The 22,783-nt window shown below is 35.7% G+C and overlaps 2 protein-coding genes across 3 annotated transcripts; both read left to right on the forward strand.

Moving 5' to 3' along the window:
• The first annotated feature begins 53 nt into the window (after positions 1 to 53).
• LOC121734860 (mitochondrial 2-oxodicarboxylate carrier) lies at positions 54 to 8,770 on the forward strand. The gene is made up of 4 exons (XM_042125499.1): positions 54 to 493; positions 744 to 1,016; positions 2,470 to 2,651; positions 8,451 to 8,770. The coding sequence occupies exons 1-4, from the start codon at positions 152 to 154 to the stop codon at positions 8,578 to 8,580; spliced, it is 927 nt and encodes a 308-aa protein (XP_041981433.1). The 5' UTR covers positions 54 to 151; the 3' UTR covers positions 8,581 to 8,770.
• A 6,719-nt stretch (positions 8,771 to 15,489) lies between these two features.
• Positions 15,490 to 17,375, forward strand: LOC121734859. Of its 2 annotated transcripts, none has more exons than XM_042125497.1 (3): positions 15,490 to 15,545; positions 15,660 to 16,093; positions 16,204 to 17,375. In XM_042125497.1, the coding sequence occupies exons 2-3, from the start codon at positions 15,666 to 15,668 to the stop codon at positions 17,027 to 17,029; spliced, it is 1,254 nt and encodes a 417-aa protein (XP_041981431.1). In that variant the 5' UTR covers positions 15,490 to 15,545; positions 15,660 to 15,665; the 3' UTR covers positions 17,030 to 17,375. The 2 variants fall into 2 exon arrangements, with proteins under 2 accessions (XP_041981431.1, XP_041981432.1); XM_042125498.1 differs by having other exon boundaries at positions 15,494 to 15,564.
• Positions 17,376 to 22,783: the final 5,408 nt, after the last annotated feature.

The raw sequence follows: 22,783 nt of genomic DNA on the forward strand, positions 1-22,783 counted from the left end.
AGCTGAAGGCGCAATTTTTAATTTTTTTCTATTTTCAAATAAATATTTGCTATTTGCGCGAGAGTGCGCGAGAGGTTGTCGCGGTTCGTGTAGTAAAATCGATTTATTTAATTAAGTTAATCAAGTTAAGTGTTAAAATATTTTTAAAAGTATGGCTGACGTCGAAACGTTATTAAAACAAGCAGCAATGCAGATTGGAGCTGGTGGAAGTGCAGGGTTCGTAGAAGTGTGCATCATGCATCCCCTCGATCTTGTGAAGACTAGGTTGCAAATACAGGCTACCAAGAGCTCTTTGACTACATCCGATCCTCACTACTACAATGGAATTACTGATTGCCTGAAGAAAATGTACAAATTTGAAGGTGTGACTTCTTTTTGGAAAGGTATACTGCCACCCATACTTGCTGAAACTCCGAAGAGAGCTGTTAAGTTTTTTACGTTTGAACAGTACAAAAAGATTTTTATGTTTGGTTCGAGCTCACCTACCCCATTAGTAAGAGTTATTTTCATTTTTATCTTTATGTTTTTTTCCAATTCTGTTTTTTAATTATCACATTACCTGGTCTACATTTTTAAAATTATGTTATAAAAAAATGCTTGGTATTTTTGTGTTTAACAAAACCCATGCTCTTTTAATGTGGATAAACTTTGATGTCAACATAAAATAAGAAAATAAACATTTTAAATAATTTATTTTTGATAAGAATGCTACAGCTGGATGTTGCGTTTATAATTTTTTTCAGACTTTTGCACTAGCTGGTTTAGGATCGGGGATTACTGAAGCCATTTTCGTTAACCCCTTTGAAGTGATCAAAGTGACCCTACAATCTAACAAGTCCTTAGCAACCCAGGTGCCGAGTACATGGAGTGTCACAAGACAGATTGTCCGAGAGAGTGGCTTAGGGTTCCGAGGTCTTAACAAAGGACTCACAGCGACCATAGCAAGGAATGGAATATTCAATATGGTCTATTTTGGCTTCTACCACAGTGTCAAAGGATATTTACCTGAATATGAAGTAAGTATTGCATAATCTGTGTAGAGTTACACTTCTATGAATATGATCTTTGTATTGCTATCATAAAATCAGAGATAAAAAAAAACAAGAACAATTAAAAATTATTGTTAGGTAGAAATAGGTTTATCCTAGTTATTTTAAGTGGTGTCCATCTGTAGACTGAAAAGCAATGACCATTAAGATGATTTGTCACCAATAACAAAGCTAATGAGTTTGTTTTATGGAAGAACTTGTGTGAAATCTTCCCTGTTAAATGTATTTTACCACCTAGTAATAGATATATTAGTTCTTATCAGTCTGATAGCAATTTTCTCAGTTATCTCAAGTGGTAGAGTTAATATTTCATCATCTGTGTACTTACACAAAATCTGAAAAACAAAATTTACAGGTAAACAAGCAAAGAGATTGCCTGATGTCACTGCAAACACCACAATAATTAACATTTATGTAACTACTATGGTGATTGCATTTTATATAAATTTTCAAGGAGATATAGGAGGAAACATCTCCTATACTTACTAATAATTAAAATAACAAAGATAATGTAGCCATTATTTCACGACAGTTTTCTGTGAGGCCATGCTATTCATGCTCACTATAACTTTTATTATTAGTATAGATAAGAGGTTGTGCTTGTTTACACAATATAGAAGCACTCACCTACATAAACAACGTAATATTTAACTTTCATAATACTCTTCTTGTAGAGCTGACATTACTGATAAGACGTGATATCCACATGCGGACTTTTAGACCTTAAAACAATGACAGTAAGGGCGAAAATTTACACCAGGCGACTTTTTATACAATTATTTATTATAATATTTATAAAGGAGATAATTTAATTTTATATGATTTTTATATTTACTTTATAAAGTCACTAACCTACGTAATACTGCAGAGAGATATGACCCATATGACCCTATCATATGGGTCGTATCTATCTCCAGTAGCGGCGTCAGGGGGGGCGACGGCCCAGGGCGCCGGATTAAAAGGGGCGGTGAAGGCAAACAAAAGGGGCGCCAATTCTTCAGCACCCTGGGCGCCGCGCCGAAGAAATCTCGCCCAGGGCGATGGTAGTGCTATAACCGGCCCTGTCTGTCTTGTACTCTGCTATGTGTCTATAAGGGTGAAGCCAAACGAGCGTATTTTGTGAGTTGTGAGTCGCAGAATTTCGGTTGGCAGATTTTTTTTCGGTTTTAAGGAAAATCTTACAGGAGCGTAATTTCGTGAATCATGATTGGTATGAAAAATAATAATTATTATTGCGCTCGTTTCATAAGGGTGTTATAAGTTTGACGTACGTCTGTCCGCGGCCTTAAAAACGGGTGGACCGATTTTGATCTAGTTTCTTTTGTTAGACATGACGAGAGTGTTCCTAGCCATAATTCATCATCAGCTCACTGCTGGAATAATATTTTTTTTCTCAATTTCTTAATTTATTTATTTTCAGGATCCACTCCTGGAGTTCGGCAGGAAGGTGGCCATAGGTTTTACCTCAGGTGTCTTGGGTTCCTGCGTAAACATACCTTTTGACGTAGCCAAGAGTCGAATACAGGGGCCGCAGCCGATACCCGGAGTGATCAAGTATAGCTCCACCACAGGCGCCATATTGTTGGTTTATAAAGAGGAGGGGTGAGTTTCTAAGCTTTTGTGGAGGTTGACTTGCAAGTTGCAACACACTGCTAATCGTGTATATTGTGCCTTCTCTTTCGTTAATACGAAGGATGACGGAGGTAGCATGATGTTGTATTCATAATTACTGGCGCAAAATGGTTCTAAAACTGTAAACGAGCAGACAAACCGCATGATAGTCGATAAGTATTAGCACCAGTTGCTATCCACGATACCAAACACAGACAGACAACAAACAGTGTTGCTGGTTAAAAACTGTTGGTCTTACTTCATTGTCACTTCATTTCACGCCGCTTTTCAGTAAGACCGCGGTGTCTACAGTCGGGCAAGCCAGTTTCTGTCGAAAATATTTTCAAAGAAACTTTGGGTTGTGTCCTAAATAAATAATTATCTACCGACATTCAATATTTTTCTATGAATGACGTGTTGATATTTATCTCAGAAATTTTCCTCTCATCATTCTGATCAACAACAACAACCATCAATAAGTCGATATTCGAGTAAATTCTCCGTAATTAGAATCTTTGTGTTGGCGGCGGTCCAAGTGCACTGGCCGTGTCATCGTCCGTTTACCTATGCCATGGTGATGCAGTCAAAATTACTTGCTAATTTTGTCTGCATCACCATGCTGCTAAAGTCAAAATTAAATGCTAATAATATAAATGCAAAGGCTAATAATATAAATGAAACCAACAATTATTATCCTAGGTGCAAATAGACTTAAGATTTTCCAGCGACTTCGTCGGTATTTATTTATTTATTTATTTATTTATTTATTATGGTACAGTTACAGACCATAGAATAACAACATACAGTAAAATAACATTAACAACAAACGGCATTTAGACTGAGGTCCAATTACAACTACACCAGCATTGAAGGTAACAATATTAGTATAAGATTTACTTAGAGAAAGACAGGGAAAACACAAAACAAAATAGAACTAAAAACTAGAACTAGACATCAACTCGCCACAATAACAACAAAGTATAAAATAAATAATAATATATCCTACAGTAGGTAATACAATTCTAATGACTTAAAAAACTAAAACTAAACTCTGAAGGCCATCAACACATATTGTTAAACATTTAGATGTTTAACCTTGGCTAGATCACGTTTAAATGCAATCAGACTACAATTAAAAATATCTTTATCATGGCATATTTTATTATACGTATTACAAATTCTATGCAACGGATTATTTTTGGACACATTATTATATGTTAGTGGTACACTAAATAGCTGTTGAATACGTACGGATCGAGTAGGGATCTTAAATGTCAACTGCTCTAAAAGAACAGTGTCCATAAGACCATTAACAATTTTGTAAAGAATACCAAGATCAGCAATCTGTCTTCGTTTCTCAAGGCTTAGGAGACCAAATTTATTGATCCGATCAAGATAATCCGGCAACTTCCTTCGCATACCACATCTACTACTTAGTATCCTGACAAATCTTCTCTGAACTGCTTCAATTCTGTCGATATGAACACTATACATAGGCGACCATACAGATGAACAGTACTCAAGAATACTTCTAACTAGGGCTACATAAAGTAAGATCCAAGTACAAGGGTTCTTATAAAATGGTATTTATTCGTATAAAATGGTATTTTTAGTATGTATACAAATGAGCATCTAGTAAGTACTTAATCTTATCAGGGAATTTTATAAAATCTTGAATGATTGATCTATTTTGAGATAAACTCGTGGGAAAATTTATCTAATGTTTGTAGTTCTATTTATCTATTATCCAGCTTTGCAATAAACATGATTCTCTCGATCCTAAACATTAATTTAAACGTCGAGCTCAAACACACGACGTCTCTATTAGTAATTGAATTTGCACATGCTGCATGCACTATTTATAATCGATGAATGGGTCGCATTAATAACAGACAAACAAGATTATGTTGTTGCATTTTACTGGGAAATCACTGGGTAACTTGGAAACCGTCCAGACATAATGTTCTAGTGGGGATAAATATCTAAATATTTGTCCGTAGAAAGTTTTTATTAAAATCTGCGCCAAGCTATACCTTTCGACGTAGCAGTTGCGTAGCGTGCCTTGATAGGGCTCCGTATAAAAATTTGTTTGGGGGCCCTCAGTAAGGGTAACCTACGTTTGGGGCCCCGTGGCCCCGTCTGATTTATACTACGCCCCTGACGTTAGGCCATGATGGTTAACCATGGTTGATGACAGCTTCGCAATCTGTCTACAGTAAGCTCAAACAACGTACAGACTCCAGGGGCAATCATTGACTCAATCTCCCCGTACTCGTTAGTGATCGCTAGTAATATTGACCACTGGCCAGTGATGGATTAACCCTTAAAATCAAATTATGCGATGGGGCACCACTTAGATTAAAGGTTAAGCGATTCTAGTTGACATGCGGATAAGGTCCACAGCCATGGATTGCTTAGGGCATCATTTGTAGTCTTAATCCGTCACTGGTAATGGTCCATGATGATAATGGGTCAACAAGAAGACACGATAGGAAAATTTTGTCTTGTATTCGTAACAGTTTTCTGTATTATAGATAACTAGGTTAACTACTACGCTTATTTAAAACTACCTAGTTAGTAGTTACGTAGTTAACGTTTCCATAATAATTGTCTAACGTAACTAACATGTAATTGCCTGAGAATTCTAAGTTGTAGGCACTAGGCACCTACTTATGGAATGTTATATAAAACTATAACAAGCATAATACAAATATATACACGTGTGTGTGTGTGTGTGTGTGTGTTTGGCGTGGGAGAGCCATGCTTCGGCACGAATGGGCCGGCTCGACCGGAGAAATACCACGTCCTTACAGAAAACCGGCGTGAAACAGCGCTTCCGCTGTGTTTCGCCGAGTGAGTGAGTTTACCGGAGGCCCAATCCCCTACCCTTTTCCCTTCCCTGCCCGGGGAGTATTTTATTCCGAACCGTCCCTGTAGTTGCTTTCCATCAGGTGACCCGTTTGCTCGTTTGCCCCCCTTATTTCATAAAAAAATACGGTAGCATGACACATCAGCCAATTCTTAAAGTCATTATTACTTATCTATGTTTAACTGAAGGTAGGTAGGTAACTAATATTATGATGTCGAATGTCGATGTCATATTGCATTGTTCCACTCATAGACTTAATATATACTAGCATTATAGGTTTATGGTTCCACTCCTGTCCTAAGTGTCTAAACTCTAAACACACGGCCGGCCGAAGTTCCGCGGCGTAAATTCCGCATGATTACGAGGGCTGCTATTTATGTATCCGGAACTGGCCACTTACAAGAACAATATTTAAAAAGTAATTACAACATTTGAAAATAGAACTCTTTGGTTGAAGAATACATTTTGTTTCATGTGACTGTCAATTATTTTTCCATTGTGGCGTCATTTTGAAAATTGCGTGTCTTCATTTGCCATGGATTTAACGCGTGAACATTTTCGTGCAATGATTTACTACGATTTTCGGCGTGGGCTAAATCAACAACAGTGCTTTATTCAACTCACCGCAACTTTTGGAGATGAAGCACCATCAAAAACCACTGTTTATCACTGGTACAGTGAGTTTAATCGTGGGCGGTCTATGCTCACGGATGAAAATATAGAAGGTCGCCCAAAAACAGCTGTTGTCCCACAAAATATAGATGCTGTGCGGGAACTAATAATGCGTGATCGTCATGTTACATATCGCGAGATAGAGGCGTCCTTAGGCATAAGTATGACGAGCATACATAAGATATTACACGAACATTTGGCTGTAAAAAAAATATGTTCGCGTTGGATTCCGCACAACTTGACAATCGATCAAAAACGGGCTCGTGTCGATTGGTGCAAAAAAATGATAAAAAAATACAACCGTGGTACGTCAAAAGCCGTTTATAATATCTACACAGGTGATGAATCTTGGATCTATGCATATGACCCCGAAACTAAACAACAGTCAACGGTGTGGGTGTTCCAAGATGAGCCGAAACCAACAAAAGTTACTCGTGCAAAAAGTACTTTGAAGCAAATGGTCGCCTGTTTTTTTGGAATTAATGGACATGTGGCTACAGTGCCATTAGAGAATCGTAAAACGGTTAATTCTGAATGGTATACGACCATTTGTTTACCAGAAGTCTTTGAAGAAATAAGAAAGGACAACCGACAACGCAGAATCATATTACATCACGACAATGCTAGCTGTCACACCTCAGCTGAAACAACTCAGTTTTTGGAGGGTCAAAAGATCGAATTGACTGGTCATCCGCCGTACAGCCCTGATTTGGCACCTAACGATTTCTTTTTATTTCCATACGCGAAGAACAAATTACGTGGTCAACGTTTTTCGAGCCGCGAAGAGGCTGTTGATGCGTTCAAAATGCACGTTTTGGAGATACCTCAATCAGAATGGAAAAAGTGCTATGAAAATTGGTTCCAGCGTATGCAAAAGTGTGTCGATCATCGCGGCGAATATTTTGAAAAGCAATAAAACCATATTAAATGATATATGTTTGTTTCTTTTTTTAATTCCGGATACATAAATAGCAGCCCTCGTACGTCCGCAATGTCAAACGCATACAAAATACGGACGGAACGCGACGGAATAGTGTGTCATCGGTAATTTAAAATACATTGCGGGCGGAATCATACGGAATTTACGCCGTGTAACTTCGGTGATCAGTCTAGTGTGTTTAGACCATAAAGTTAATATACCTAGCAGAATAGAGAAACAAAGGCCTGAGCAAGAGAGATGTCACTATCAGTAACACTGCGTGGTGAAGAGACGTGTGATACATGACAGCAGCACTCTTTTTTTGACGTCCAGTCGGCACGTGCCGCACGTTGACAATTTAATCTCATAGAGTTCATGTTCAATCATGCTTGTGTAAGTGTATACGTACACATATTTTTCACACAGATGAAAACCAATTTCGGTTACGTTTGACAGCTCGAGATTGTTGCTCTATTCCGCTAGGTATATTAACTTTATGGTTTAGACACAGTCCTAAGGGCGTGCACTCACTGGAGACAAGAAAGTACTCTCAATTAATGTAACGCAAAATATTTGTTTCGAGTGTGAAAATATTCAGGGTTTGTACAGCATTAATAGTCTGTTTTTAGTCGGTCGTGTCTTAAGTGAGCTATAGCGCCTATAACCCAACCTACTCTAGTTACCTAAAATCACGCTTATGTGTGCACACTGTACACGTCCGATATGTTATAGATACGATCTAGTTCAGTGTTTCCTAAACTTGTCGGGACCGCGACCTATCTGCAAGAAAGTTTAAAGTTCGCGGCTCACCTTGTGTCATGAAGACAAAAAAGCAGCGGTATGTTGCTCCCGCAGCATTGACCCATTAATACTTATCGTAGTTCACCACCATAATATTATCATCACCGTCAGCTTACTTACACAATTACATTTGCGTTCGAATGCCCCGCCCCCGTCCCGCACGCACCCACGACGACGAACGAACGAGTAAAATGACAATCGAACGAGTACGACAATCGAACGAGTACGACAATCGAACGAGTACGACAATCGAACGAGTACGACAATCGAACGAGTACGACAATCGAATGAGTACGACAATCGTCCTATAATTGGGGCCCACCCAAAATCTACCCGCGACCCACACTTTGGGAAATACTGATCTAGTTACTTATATAAAGTTGTTCTATTGATGTCTGGGCCCACCCAAAATCTACCCGCGACCCAGCAGTGGGTCGCGACCCATACTTTGGGAAATACTGATCTAGTTACTTATATAAAGTTGGTCTATTGATGTCTAATATTTAATCTGTAAACTTTATTATTTCAGATTCCGAGCTCTATACAAGGGTCTGTTACCGAAGGTGCTGCGTTTGGGTCCAGGTGGCGCGGTCATGTTGGTCGTTTACGATTACGTATACAATTATCTAGATAATAGGTTCAGCAGCAAAGATGATTAGTGAATAGTGCCAGATATGTGTTACCTAAGAAGGTTCAGACGCAATAACCGCGCGTTTCAAGTTTCGACCGCAAACTTATTGCAAAGCGATCCTCGTTTCTTTTAATGGCTCGTTTAAACGTAATCGCTCATTTGTCAGCACCACAGAAATAAATCAAGATAGAACGGCGACGCGTGTGCGTTGCTAAGGAATCGATCGTGTCAATTTTTGCTTTGCTTTTAGTTAGAACAAATAACTTACCCGTGGAAAGAAATACCTCATTTTGACCGATTCACTTTCGTACTTCTGTTTTTACAATTAGATACTGCACAATGAATCAAGTCGAGACGTGCGCGCTGACTAAATTAACGTTCAACAAATCTTGCTCACTTGTGCAAGATTGAAACACGCGTACTCCACCCGCTTAGCCGTTCTATCTTGATTTATTTCTGTGATCAGCACCGTATGCGCCGCACAGTGGATCGAATCGACAATTTCGGGGACATAGGGACCAATTTTTGTTTTTCAAAATTTTTTTTGTGCCAATGGATAGAGCTAATTAATCTTAACAAATGTTATTCTTTGCAATTTTTTCTTAGGGTTATTATTTAAGTAGAAAAAAACATATTTTTAAATTTCTTGTATGGAAAAAAATATATAATCCCAAATTTTTGTCAAGTCCTGATAGATCCCGCGCTCAAACCTTTTTTTTTTATATATTTTGGCTACATTGCTAGTATTATGTACCATAAATGTGTGCCTAAAGTTGCCACTCTGCCAGAAATAGCCGAAGAAAATTACAAAAGATTTAATTAGTAACTAATGACTTCTTAAAATTCCTTAAACTATTCTAGGCATATTTCATGCAAAATAATTATTATGCTAGTAAAACAATACTTATAATTACTTAAAATTAGAAAAAAAAAAGAAAAATCGATTCCATGTAAATATTGTGATCGGTCATTAACTTCAAGTAACTAATCCGTTTGACAATAGTAAATAATCTTTTGTATTGTGTATTTTCTAACAATCGCTTAATGACAATGAACAGAACAACATTCAAAATAAATAGCTTAAGTAGCCTTGCATAAGGGCTTTTAATTATACCCTCATTAGCTATTATTAGTGTGGCATGGAATATAATACTATCTCGTTTTGTTTTGCTAATAGCGTAGTGTTTTAAAAATTTGCGAAGGAATTTAAAAAAAATCCAATTTTTGATACTTAAATTTTATTATGAAGTATCGAAAAAAACATAAAAAAATAGCATTAATATGTTTTTTTAACAATAAAGATTACAAATAATAATATTTTCTCCATTTAAGCGTTACATACATATTCCCTATTAATAATAAAATTGAAAAATAAAAAATAGTGAGTATACATAAAAATTACGATACCATACATACTATAATAAAAGTAATAAAATTATTTCTAAATAAATATTGCATTTAATTTACAAAACTCAAAAAGCTTACTCACTATCAGAATGATTATCCTGTAATTCATTAACGTCAATGAACTCTATCTCAGATTCTGTCGGCAAATTTAACAGAAGCTCTTTAGCCCGTGAAGAGAGAGCTATTTTGTTATGCTTTGATAGTCTTGGTCTAAAACTTGTGATATTTGGATCTGATGATATTAAAAGATTATGTAAAATATCCTCATTTGTGGCTTTTCTACTTAATTTTCTGGAATAACTCTCTCTGAATTTCCGGAAATCTTTGTTACGAGCTTCTGCTGCTTCTTCTGACAGATTGCCGATAGGTATGGTAGCAAAATGCTGGATAATATCAGCGCCATGTATAAGCAGCTTATGTAAACTAGAAGGCATATAATACCAGGGATATAAATTTATGTAGAGTTCTGCAGTCTCTCTACAGAATAAGGAGAATTTAGAAAGGTTGACGCACTCTCCAGATGCTACAGTCTGGAGTATTACATGTAACCTTTCTATTAATTCCTTGCTTATACCAGTAATACGGGCTGCAGTGTCTGCGTCCCTGAAAAATCTTCGGGCAGTATTGCCATCATTAGTTGTTCCCTCTCCTTGTTTCACCTGGTCTATTAGTAATCCGCAATCTTCTCTAAATGCTCGCTGAATTTCGAACTTTCTAAGCTTAATTTTTTGTTGATCTTCGCCCCTGCCACTCCATTTTTTAAAATCCATACGATAGGCTGCATAAGAAAAATGGGACATTATTAATATTGAAAATGAATATTTTGTAAAAGAACAATGACTTGCGGCTGTAAAGTAATTAATAGCTAAGGTATGATAAATAAGAATAATTATTGTTACCTATGTGAAGAAGGCACTCCATACACCTTATCCAGCAGTGTAAAGATGATAATCCGTACTGGTGAATTTCTTCATTCTTGTGTTTTTGGTCAAGCAGTTCAATATTGTTCATTTCCGATGGCTTTGCTTTGCAAATATCGCAAACGGCTGTCGACGTCTCTGATAAATATGACGTTATCTTTCCGTCAATCATCGTCAAAAGTAACTGGTGAGACACTTCAATTTGATTCAGTTTTGATGGCTGAAGCGCTTTTATTTCTTCTGTTATTCTGTTTTTAATTGACATAACAGTGGACTGGGTTTCTTTCGTAAATTGAAACATTAATGGACGACAGTAAAACGTGGACGATGGTCTTTCGATTTCCCAAACAATAGTTCCATCGGATTGTTGTAGCCTAACTGGTACTAGACTGGCCATAAAAATACTGGAGTCTTCAAATTCTTTGTTTACTTTTTGCTTGTACACACTTTGACCAGAAGCTCCGTCAAAACCCTATTTACTTACAAGCTCTAAATTTATTGTTGCGTCCAAATCCATGGATATTGCATCCAAAAGTCTTGATACAGTCAAGTTGAGTAAAGCTTGCAGTTTAATTGAAGCCCCGTCCTCATTAATACATAAATCTTTTTTATCTGGATAACAATTCAATTTAGCTTGTTGCAATTTGTAGTACGATGGATATAACTCTGAACCATTTTCACTCGCAGACTCTCTTAAGTTTATATATTGCCACTTTGATAACTTTAGCGAAACTAATAAAGCTAGTGCCTTATCAGGTGAATACGTATCACTCTTAACCTTATCGTTGTTTAAGCATGCCTTGACTTTATTTAAATCTTCTGGATGATTGAGTAAATGGTTCATTATTTTTGAAATATCTTCGTTTCCACTATTTTTTAAACTCCTTGTTGATATGGCAGACATTTCTTCCGGAGAAAATGAAAGATTTTTATTTATTTCATCTAAACGTCTCCGTTTTTGTCGATCACATAAATCTTCAAAAGGTTTCCTCGGAGTAAACGTAGATGTGGAAGCGTCTGAAGTAGAAAGTGCTGGTGGTAGATTCTCAGTATTATCATAAACCTCGAGTTCTATTGGTTCAGTATTGATAACATCAAAATTGATTTCCTGGGGCCAATTTATTGACGATTCTAACCAATCGCCATTTTTTTAAATAAATTTAGCTAATGTTCGGTTGCATTTTTCCCATCTGGCACATATATTAGAACAAAAACGCGTACAGAACTTTCTAAGCACGGCACTATTCTCTTCAGTCACATTTATTTTCGATTGTAGAAAATCAAATAGTTTTTTACTATCTGACAAACTTTTCAATTGGTCTCTTAACACCATAAATAAATCTATATTATTCACAAGACCGTCCATTATACCAAAATAAAGAAAATTAAACACTGTGAAAATACGATGTATGTAGTAGCACGTTTAAACAATAACTAATTTTGAAATATCAATTACGATCCTTTTATAATTTTCCACACCTAACAAAGATAATTATAACTATTAATGATTGGCTAATGAGGGTATAAGCCCTTATGCAATTACTTAAGCTCTTTATTTTGAATGTTGTTCGATTCATTATCATTAGGTAAGCGATTGTTAGAAAATACACAATTCAAATTAATTACGAATTCGGCAGCCCGGGCTTCCAAAAAAAACCAGAAATTATCTAAGAAATTTATTAAACTAACTTATATTTCATTTACAATAATTGTTCCGCGATCGATCCTAGACCGGAATGGAATGACAATTTTTGATAGAACATGAATAATTACGAAAACGCGGTTATGCTGAAACTGCTGATGTGTTACCTCAAAGGCGATGGCGTTGACCGGGCACGTGCGGCTGCATCAGCATTCTCCTTTAGGGGTCCGTGCGTAATTCCTCCACCCCCAGAGAAGCAACTATTTGAGGACTTTGAGCGAGAAAGTTGCTGGCAGAGATTCTTGATTCTTTACAGGAACTGCGTAGACTGGTTGATCAGCTTGGCTGGTTGGAGTGACACCCTCGTTTAGACCACTGTCCTTTTGTCGACGCAAGCGGCGACGTCGGATGATAAGAATAAGGGAAATTGTAACTATACCAAATACTAACGTGTATAGGGGCAACGTTGTATGGTACAGTGAAGAAGATATTTGATTTAGTTGGACAGGGTTCTGTAGAATTAATTGTTCTTCCAGGTTATGTAGATTCTTCAGGTCGAAAGAATTGAGGGTCATATGGGGAATCGATATTTCTAGTTTTTTTTTTCTAATTTTAAGTAATTATAAGTATTGTTTTACTAGCATAATAATTATTTTGCATGAAATATGCCTAGAATAGTTTAAGGAATTTTAAGAAGTCATTAGTTACTAATTAAATCTTTTGTAATTTTCTTCGGCTATTTCTGGCAGAGTGGCAACTTTAGGCACACATTTATGGTACATAATACTAGCAATGTAGCCAAAATATATAAAAAAAAAGGTTTGAGCGCGGGATCTATCAGGACTTAACAAAAATTTGGGATTATAAATCTTTTTCCATACAAGAAATTTAAAAATATGTTTTTTTCTACTTAAATAATAACCCTAAGAAAAAATTGCAAAGAATAACATTTGTTAAGATTAATTAGCTCTATCCATTGGCACAAAAAAAATTTTGAAAAACAAAAATTGGTCCCTATGTCCCCGAAATTGTCGATTCGATCCACTGTGCGCCGTACGCGTCGAATGCACCGCATAGTACACGAAATGCGGCGCGGACGTGCGAATGTGCGAGCCGCGAGGTTTCACATCATTTCATACAACGAATTCTAAAATGCGGCGCGTTCGGCGCGTGTGTACTGGTAAACGTGCGATCACAATTGCCTTCACAATTGCTCTTTGATGCATGCTTTATAGTGAGACTTTTTAGTATATAAGGCGCGCTGTTGCCGCAATACTGGCGACTATGTGAAGGCACTCATAATATGCATTGCTAGGCCTCCCGACGTTGCAATATAAACGGACCCTTAGAACATCCACAATAAACGCGCGACTTTGGCACAGAACCGCGCGATAAGCGATTTTTGCTGTGTCTGAAGCCTGAACTAGTTCTAAGGCCTACGTCAGTCTGGGTTGGAGTTTTTGTCCCTGTCATTCTCCATAGTCATGAAAGGAACGGCATGACATTTTGACAGACGGCAATAACTCAGACTTGGAAAAGCGGGGTTTACACAACTGCCTTGTTTTATTGTGATAGTGTTGCAGCCATCAGACAAGATTTAAAAATTATAATTAATATTATACAGGGTGTAACAAAAATAAGTGATAATACTTTAGGGTGTGTACGTGTTCCTTGTAGAGAGTTCACTGTGAAAGTAGCAGCTCTGAAAGACGAAAAATTTTTTTCACTTTTGTATGGGCAAGGGCTCGAACGTCACGAGTTTCCCCATACAAAAGTGAAAAAAAAATTTGGTCTTTCAGCGCTGCTACTTTCACAGTGAACTCTTTGCAAGGAACACGTACACACCCTAATGTATTATCACTTATTTTTGTTCCACCCTGTATATTATATTAAAATACTCTACTGTTGTATTTTAGTTGTAGGCTAATTTTACAGATTGGAATTGCATGTAGGTAGTTTTTGTAATATTTAAAGTTTACCACTATGTTAATATATTTTGTAACAAGCATTTATACTATGTGTAACTTATGTGTAAATAATAAAATACCAAATATAGAAACAGTGCAATATTTTGAACATGAATATTAAATATATTATTTACATATCTTTGTTTTTTTATATTTTATTTCTATCAATAAAATATAGTATAAACAGATCTTTCTTGATCACTCGGTAGTACCACTCCATAGACTGTGGTACTTGGTAGTACGAAGTGGATGCAAATCAGAGGCGGCGTAAGGCGTGGGTGGTGTGGGCGACCGCCCACGGCCTCGCGGTCCTAGGGGCCCCTTGGACAGCGCTTTTTTTAGGATTTACGAGTATCAAAAAAATCTTTAAACAAAATCCGTCTTCTTGCATCATCCATCAGGGGGCCTCGCAAAATATATTTCATCCACATAACATTTAGGCCTTGCGCTGCCACTGATGCAAATACATAATAATGTATGATGTATCTGATATTTATTTTAATACTTACCTCGATCGTGGGAATCACAGACACATTAAGTTTTCAATTGTTATGCGACAGCCGGGTGCCGCTTGGGGATTGATGGGTTAAATTAGGGGGCAAACGAGCAAACGGGTCACCTGATGGAAAAAAGTTGCAACTACCGCGGTCACCGATGGACTCTAGCAACATCAGAAGAGTTGCAAGTGCGTTGAGGATTTTTAACAGGAAATAACTTCTTGAAGGTTTTCAGGTCGTATCTCGTAATGGTCGGGAAATACCATAAAGTTAATATACAATAAACTTTATGGGAAATACTGCTGGGCTGAGTGGCGACAGTTCAATCCAGAGAGTATAGACATGGTGCTTGAAGTCTGTGCTAATTTGGAATCCCAAAATAAAAAAAAGTTCTATGCCATGACAGTTGACACTTGACAGTGACAGTTGTAAATAGTTTTTGTTTTCATCATGGTTTGTTTTGTTTTAATGAAATTATTCAAGGAATTTTATCAAATAAATTGATTGATATTATAGATAATTGCTACTATTTTGATTTAAATGAAGTTTGATTCTTTTAAGTAAGTCAGTTTTCTTGAGGTAAGTGGTATTAATCTGGAACTAGTGTCCTTATTGAGGCCAATAATTATTTACAGTTTATATTTTAAGAATAACGCAATTAACATCTTTTTTAGATTAAAATGGAACAAATACAAGTGCCTGCTAGTTCGTCGCATCACTTGGTGCAAGTTTATCACACGGCTCCACAAACGCTGGCCAAAATTTCGTATTCTCAAATCGGTTCGGAAATGCACATACCGGTCACTTCTCAGATAAAGCACGATATTGCTCAGCACATGATACCGCAGAATCAGACTGTCATGTGTCAGCCTATGATGCAAGAAGTACACCAGTCCATACAAACGTTGCATCAGCATGTTCCAAGCCAGGTTCTTCAGAACGACATACAGCCGCTTCAGATCACATCGCACGTTATTCTTCCCCAGGTTTTGAAGCAGCACCTGGATATACATCAGTACTATGGGCAGTATGAAACCTACATAAAGGACTCATTTGTTGTCACTAAAGTGGGAACAGATATCACTGTTTTGATAGAAGCTCAAGACAAGTAAGTATTATAATTTTTTATATTAGTTGGCATAGAAAGAGCAATCACTTGGAATACATACTCCAAATGTTTAGATTTATTTATAAAGAATTTTTTTCTTCACTTTACAGTAGTAAAGAAAAAGAGCAGCTAGATGAGCCAAAAATAGAAAAAATTAAAAGAACAAGAAGCCAAATACCAAATCCAAATGAATGGGCATGTAATGTCCGGAAGTTGAAACATCAGCGCGGAGAAGCCTACATCAATAGGAGGGGTAAATTTGTTCCCGAGCGACAAATCCGCAACACTAAAGACTGCCTTAAATCCTGTAGATATAAATGTAACGAAAGAATCAATGATGTCGACCGACAACACATTTTCAAAGCCTTTTATTCTCTTAATTCGAACGAAAAGAAGCATTTTCTACTTAACACAACAGAAAGGAATAATGTCAAAAGCAATAAAATGCATGAAAATAATTTAAAAAGAAAGTATTCATTCAAGTATTTCTTTCTTGTAAGAGGTGTCAGGCATACAGTGTGCAAGAACTTTTATTTAGGCACTCTAGCAATATCGCAGAAGCCGGTATACAATGTTCACATGAGTAAATCTGATATGAACATACCAAAACCTGATGGGCGAGGCTTGTCAGAATCCAGCACACACTCATTACCAGCAGAAATAAAAGATAGAGTGAGAAAGCATATAATGTCATTTGCTACAGTTGACTCTAAACCAATAAAACAATTTTCAAGGAAAAAGCAATATTTGGAATGCAATTTGAGTATTAAACAGATGTACTCCATGTATGTGGATGAATGCAGTAAAGATTTTGTGGAAACCGTTAAAGAGTCCATGTATAGAAAGATATTTAAACAAGAGTTTAATTTACATTTCAAAAGAGACAAATCTTCTCAGTTGTGCTGTAGATGTAAGGAGCCAGTGAAAGGGAAATGATATATCTAATTTTAAGTATACTGACTACATGTTTTAGTGTAGTTGTGGAGCGCATAGAAATTGGTTTATTGTGTCATCGCAACCAGTGGATGTGGTCCACTGGTAGTAGTTGCAATAAGTAGACTACATGTTTTAGTGTAGTTGTGGAGCACATAGAAATTGGTTTATTGTCTCATCGCAACCAGTGGACCACCAAGTAGTTGCAATACACTAATTTTAATTTCTTGGTGGTCCATGGTTCCATGTAGATTTAAGAATCTACACAAAAAGAAAGACTTTGTTTGATTTGCATGCATTTTTAAATTTTGTGTGTTTTAATGGAATGTCAGTATTAATTTTTAACATAGCTTAAATAAATGTATTTTGCAAACCAAGTGTAGCGCATAAAGTTAATATACCTAGCGGAATAGAGAAACAAAGGCCTGAGCAAGAGAGATGTCACTATCAGTAACACTGCGTGGTAAAAAGAGACGTGTGATACATGACAGCAGCACTCTTTTTTTGACATCCAGTCAGCACGTGCCGTACGTTGACAATTTAATCTCATAGAATTCATGTTCAATCATGCTTGTGTAAGTGTATACATACACATATTTTTCACACAGATGAAAACCAATTTTGGTTACATTTGACAGCTCGAGATTGTTGCTCTATTCCGCTAGGTATATTAACTTTATGGTGTAGCGTAAACTTTTTTGCTATTGATAATGCAACTAAAAGTATGCAACATTTATACATATTAACATTTATACATTTTGATTGCATTGATTTTATATTAAGCTCAACAAAAATATCAACTGTTAAAGCTAGACTCTAGATAATGGCTTTACAATTTTGTTTTATGAGCTAGGCATACAATATACATACAGTTTCGAATATAATCAAAGAAGTTGATTCCTAGGAAACCGGCGGACCTAAGTAATTTGGTCATGTTATGTCAATCTGATGGGAGTTGCAATCGATCATAGCTAACATTGAATTGACATACACCAAACAACGTAGGTCTGTCAACTGCATAGGAATCAATTTCCTCTGGTATATGGTATTAGGCATAAACCTATAATGCTAAAGACCAACAAAGAGTATGTATAACAAGATGAAAAGAGAGAGGCAGTCTAGTGAAAACATAGACTTAATATTATATACTGTCGTATAGACCACCTGACAACCCGAAAATGCGTGACCATTTTCGATCTGTCAATGTGTGCGTGTGCTAGTGATGTATATTTTACTATCGATAGTATAGTATTTTGCTATCGATAGTATAGTCCGTTCGAGTTATTTTACCTCAGTTTCTATAAGAAATAAATAATATGCAACTTTGACAGATTTGTATTTCAAATTAGGTATCATAAATTTTGGTGACGATTGAAAAGTAGATACACATTTTCTTTTGGAATGATTTTTCAATCGTCGGATATGTTATGACATGAGGTTCTTATAGGGGTAAATAATATACACATTACACATTATAAAGTTACTTATTTATTACTCAGGTAAAATCTATCTGGTAAATCAGCCCTTACATTGAAAGTAAACGTTGAAAGTAAACAACACACATAGTATATTATATTTTATTCTTAAGTTAAATACATATCATAATATTTTTTATTACAATTATTTTTAACCGACTTCCAAACAGGAGGAGTCTAGACGTTCGGCTGTGGATATATTTTTATGTATGTTCAACGATGACTCCGCCGTTTCTGAACCGATTATCAAAAATTTTGTTTTGTTATACATTGTATTGTTCCGAGTAGGTATCATGTTCACAAAAGTGGTGGTCTGGTGATGGAAACCATGAGAAATCGAGGTGACTCCTTGATATTCAAATGGGAACATATGGTCCCAGAAAACGTTCAAAATCTTTCGATTAATAAATTAAAAAAAGTAGTCAAAGTACGTTTTGTGCCAAAGCCTATTATAAGGTCAATGATTTCATAAACGATGGCACATCTTGGGAGTAGAATGCTGAATGACTGCTTGCAAGGCTACTTCTACATGACTTACAATTATTATGTGTCTATCTATGTTTACATTGTATAATATTTAGTTGCAGCATTGTAAATTTTATTTTAAAAGATTATTTTTTTTCTCACTTTTTTGGCAAAAAGTGGGCCCCGTGCGAGTTTCTTATGCCGGTTCTTCTCGTCGGCTTAGTTCCCGAACCGGTGGTAGGCACCATGTATTCTGAAAATATATTTTATTTAAGATTTGTTCAGAAATAAAGCAATTTTGATTTTGATTTTTTTTAACACCAATTGTAAGTATAGAAAACGTTAAGGTTAACGTTAAGGTTTTAAACAAAAAATTAAAACCGGCTTCCAAGGCAATGACAATAGTAATATTATACTTAAATGAACTAAAAAGTATTAAATAATTCTTATTATGTACTCAGTATTAATTCTGTTCTCAATCTTCATTATTTTTGCAATCGGTACCAGCTAACCTAATCGGCAGTTCTCTGACAGAATAGGTAGGTATAACTGCAACTTATATACTTAGGACTGGTACCGACTTCAAAATTATGAAGATTGAGTACAGAATAAGGATTATTTAATACTTTTTAGTTCATTTAAGTATAATCTTAAATGAACTAAAAAGCAATAATTGCTTATAATTGCTTATTTTTAATAATTGCTTCAGTAACAAGTGCAACAGTATGTCAAACTTACTGATACAAATAAAGTTGGGATAGCTCCTTTAACCAAAATAGTATTTATTCTACTTTTTCTTTAAAAATTTTCAATGAAATGTTTGCTACATATTGTTGAATTTTTCATGGGATTCCAACCAACACGCCCAATTAATTTCAGCTATTTTCCTCTTATTAGAGGATCTTGAGTGAATCTGTAAAACAAATGATTGTGATATACAGGGTGTAACAAAAATAAGTGATAATACTTTAGGGTGTGTACGTGTTCCTTGTAGAGAGTTCACTGTGAAAGTAGCAGCGCTGAAAGACCAAAATATTTTTCACAATGAGGAAACTCGTGACGCTCGCGTGACGACGCTAACTACTATAATATAGAGTGACTCTAAAACTAGAGGAAGGTTTTATACAAGGTGTAACAAAAATAAGTGATAATACTTTAGGGTGTGTACGTGTTCCTTGTAGAGAGTTCACTGTGAAAGTAGCAGCGCTGAAAGACGATTTTTTTTTTCACTTTTGTATGGGCAAGGGCCTGAGCGTCACGAGTTTCTCCATACAAAAGTGAAAAATTTTTTTCGTCTTTCAGCGCTGCTACTTTCACAGTGAACTCTCTACAAGGAACACGTACACACCCTAAAGTATTATCACTTATTTTTGTTACACCCTGTATATCATATTCATTTGTTTTACAGATTCCCTCAAGATCCTCTAATAAGAGGAAAATGGCTGAAATTAATTGGGCGTGTTGGTTGGAATCCTATGAAAAATTCAACAATATGTAGCAAACATTTCATTGAAAATTTTTAAAGAAAAAGTAGAATAAATACTATTTTGGTTAAAGGAGCTATCCCAACTTTATTTGTACCAGTAAGTTTGACATACTGTTGCACTTGTTACTGAAGCAATTATTAAAAATAAGCAATTATTGCTTTTTAGTTCATTTAAGATTATACTTAAATGAACTAAAAAGTATTAAATAATCCTTATTCTGTACTCAATCTTCATAATTTTGAAGTCGGTACCAGTCCTAAGTATATAAGTTGCAGTTATACCTATTCTGTCAGAGAACTGCCGATTAGGTTAGCTGGTACCGATTGCAAAAATAATGAAGATTGAGAACAGAATTAATACTGAGTACAGAATAAGAATTATTTAATACTTTTTAGTTCATTTAAGTATAATATTTCTATTGTCATTACCTTGGAAGTCGGTTTTAATTTTTTGTTTAAAAAATTATAATTTTACTCTTTTTAGCTGTCCTTAACGTTTTCTATACTTACAGTTGGTGTTAAAAAAAATCAAAATCAAAATTGCTTTATTTCTGAACAAATCTTGAATAATAATATATTTTCAGAATACATGGTGCCTACCACCGGTTCGGGAACTAAGCCGACGAGAAGAACCGGCGTAAGAAACTCGCACGGGGCCCACTTTTTAGCAAAAAAGTGAGAAAAAAATAATCTTTTAAAATAAAATTTACAATGCTGTAACTAAAAATTATACAATGTAAACATAGACACATAATAATTGTAAGTCATGTAGAAGTAGCCTTGCAAGCAGTCATTCAGCATTCTACTCCCAAGATGTGCCATCGTTTATGAAATAATTGACCTTATAATAGGCTTTGGCACAAAACTTTCTTTGACTACTTTTTTAAATTTATTAATCGAAAGATTTTGAACGTTTTCTGGGACCATATTATGTTCCCATTTGAATATCAAGGAGTCACCTCGATTTCTCATGGTTTTCATCACCAGACCACCACTTTTGTGAACATGATACCTACTCGGAACAATACAATATACAACAAAAGAAAAATGTTAAATGTTAAATAAACGGCGGAGTAATCGTTGAACATACATAAAAAATATATCCACAGCCGAACGTCTAGACTCCTCCTGTTTGGAAGTCGGTTAAAAATAACTGTAATAAAAAATATTATGATATTTTATGATATGTATTTAATTTAAGAATAAAATATAATATACTATGTGTGTTGTTTACTTTCAACGTTTACTTTCAATGTAAGGGCTGATTTACCAGATAGATTTTACCTGAGTAATAAATAAGTAACTTTATAATGTGTTATGTGTATATTATTTACCCCTATAAGAACCTCATGTCATAACATATCCGACGATTGAAAAATCATTCCAAAAGAAAATGTGTATCTACTTTTCAATCGTCACCAAAATTTATGATACCTAATTTGAAATACAAATCTGTCAAAGTTGCATATTATTTATTTCTTATAGAAACTGAGGTAAAATAACTCGAACGGACTATACTATCGATAGCAAAATACTATACTATCGATAGTAAAATATACATCACTAGCACACGCACACATTGACAGATCGAAAATGGTCACGCATTTTCGGGTTGTCAGGTGGTCTATACGACAGTATAATCACAATAGACATAACTACCTGTCTACTCTGGTATAATATATTAAGTCTATGGTATTAGGTATACCTAACGCGAGTCGTGACCATTTTTTTTGTCAGAGCGGGACATCTGCGGAATTAATACATAAAAAAATGTCAGCTAAGTGTGAGTAGGACTTGCGCACGAAGGTTCCGTACCATTATAAAGCAAAAATAGGCAACAATTATGTTTTTTGTATAAGTATCCTTCTTTTCATTTTATTATTAATTATGAAAGTTTAATAGTAAAGCAAGTACAATTGAGAATTTTGAGTTTGTTTCAAGTGCCTATCTGTTGCCATTATTGATATCGAGTATGGGAAATTCTGCCATATTTATATGGCAGAATTTCCCATACGTTTCTTGTATGGGCGTTAATTCCAGGCACTGCACAGGCATTTCGAACGTAAAAACAATTCGTTTGGTCTGTTTGCAAAAGCGGCACAGTTTCGGCCTCGAGGGGGACACCGGGACAGACTGCCTGAAAGCAGGACCGTCCCACCCAAAGCGGGACGTATGGTCATTGGTAAGTGGTCATGTTTGGTATACTATACTTAATGTATTCAGCATTAAACTTGAAATTTTATATGAATTATGGTTATCTCGATTTAAATCGGCCTTGGTTATTATAATCACGGCCAATGCCAGCAGAAAATGACAGAAACCATACAATAT

This window comes from Aricia agestis, chromosome 16 (assembly GCF_905147365.1).
Source record: "Aricia agestis chromosome 16, ilAriAges1.1, whole genome shotgun sequence".
NCBI classification, from domain to species: Eukaryota; Metazoa; Arthropoda; class Insecta; order Lepidoptera; family Lycaenidae; genus Aricia; species Aricia agestis.

What these genes read in the sequence shown, in the direction of transcription:
- LOC121734860 (XM_042125499.1), top strand. Translation starts at nt 152, where the DNA reads ATGGCTGACGTCGAAACGTTATTAAAACAAGCAGCAATGCAGATTGGA. An exon ending in GATATTTACCTGAATATGAA is followed by an intron (nt 1,017 to 2,469) that starts GTAAGTATTGCA and finishes ATTTATTTTCAG; the next exon opens with GATCCACTCCTGGAGTTCGG. An exon ending in TTGGTTTATAAAGAGGAGGG is followed by an intron (nt 2,652 to 8,450) that starts GTGAGTTTCTAA and finishes TTATTATTTCAG; the next exon opens with ATTCCGAGCTCTATACAAGG.
- LOC121734859 (XM_042125497.1), top strand. Translation starts at nt 15,666, where the DNA reads ATGGAACAAATACAAGTGCCTGCTAGTTCGTCGCATCACTTGGTGCAA. An exon ending in TTGATAGAAGCTCAAGACAA is followed by an intron (nt 16,094 to 16,203) that starts GTAAGTATTATA and finishes TTCACTTTACAG; the next exon opens with TAGTAAAGAAAAAGAGCAGC.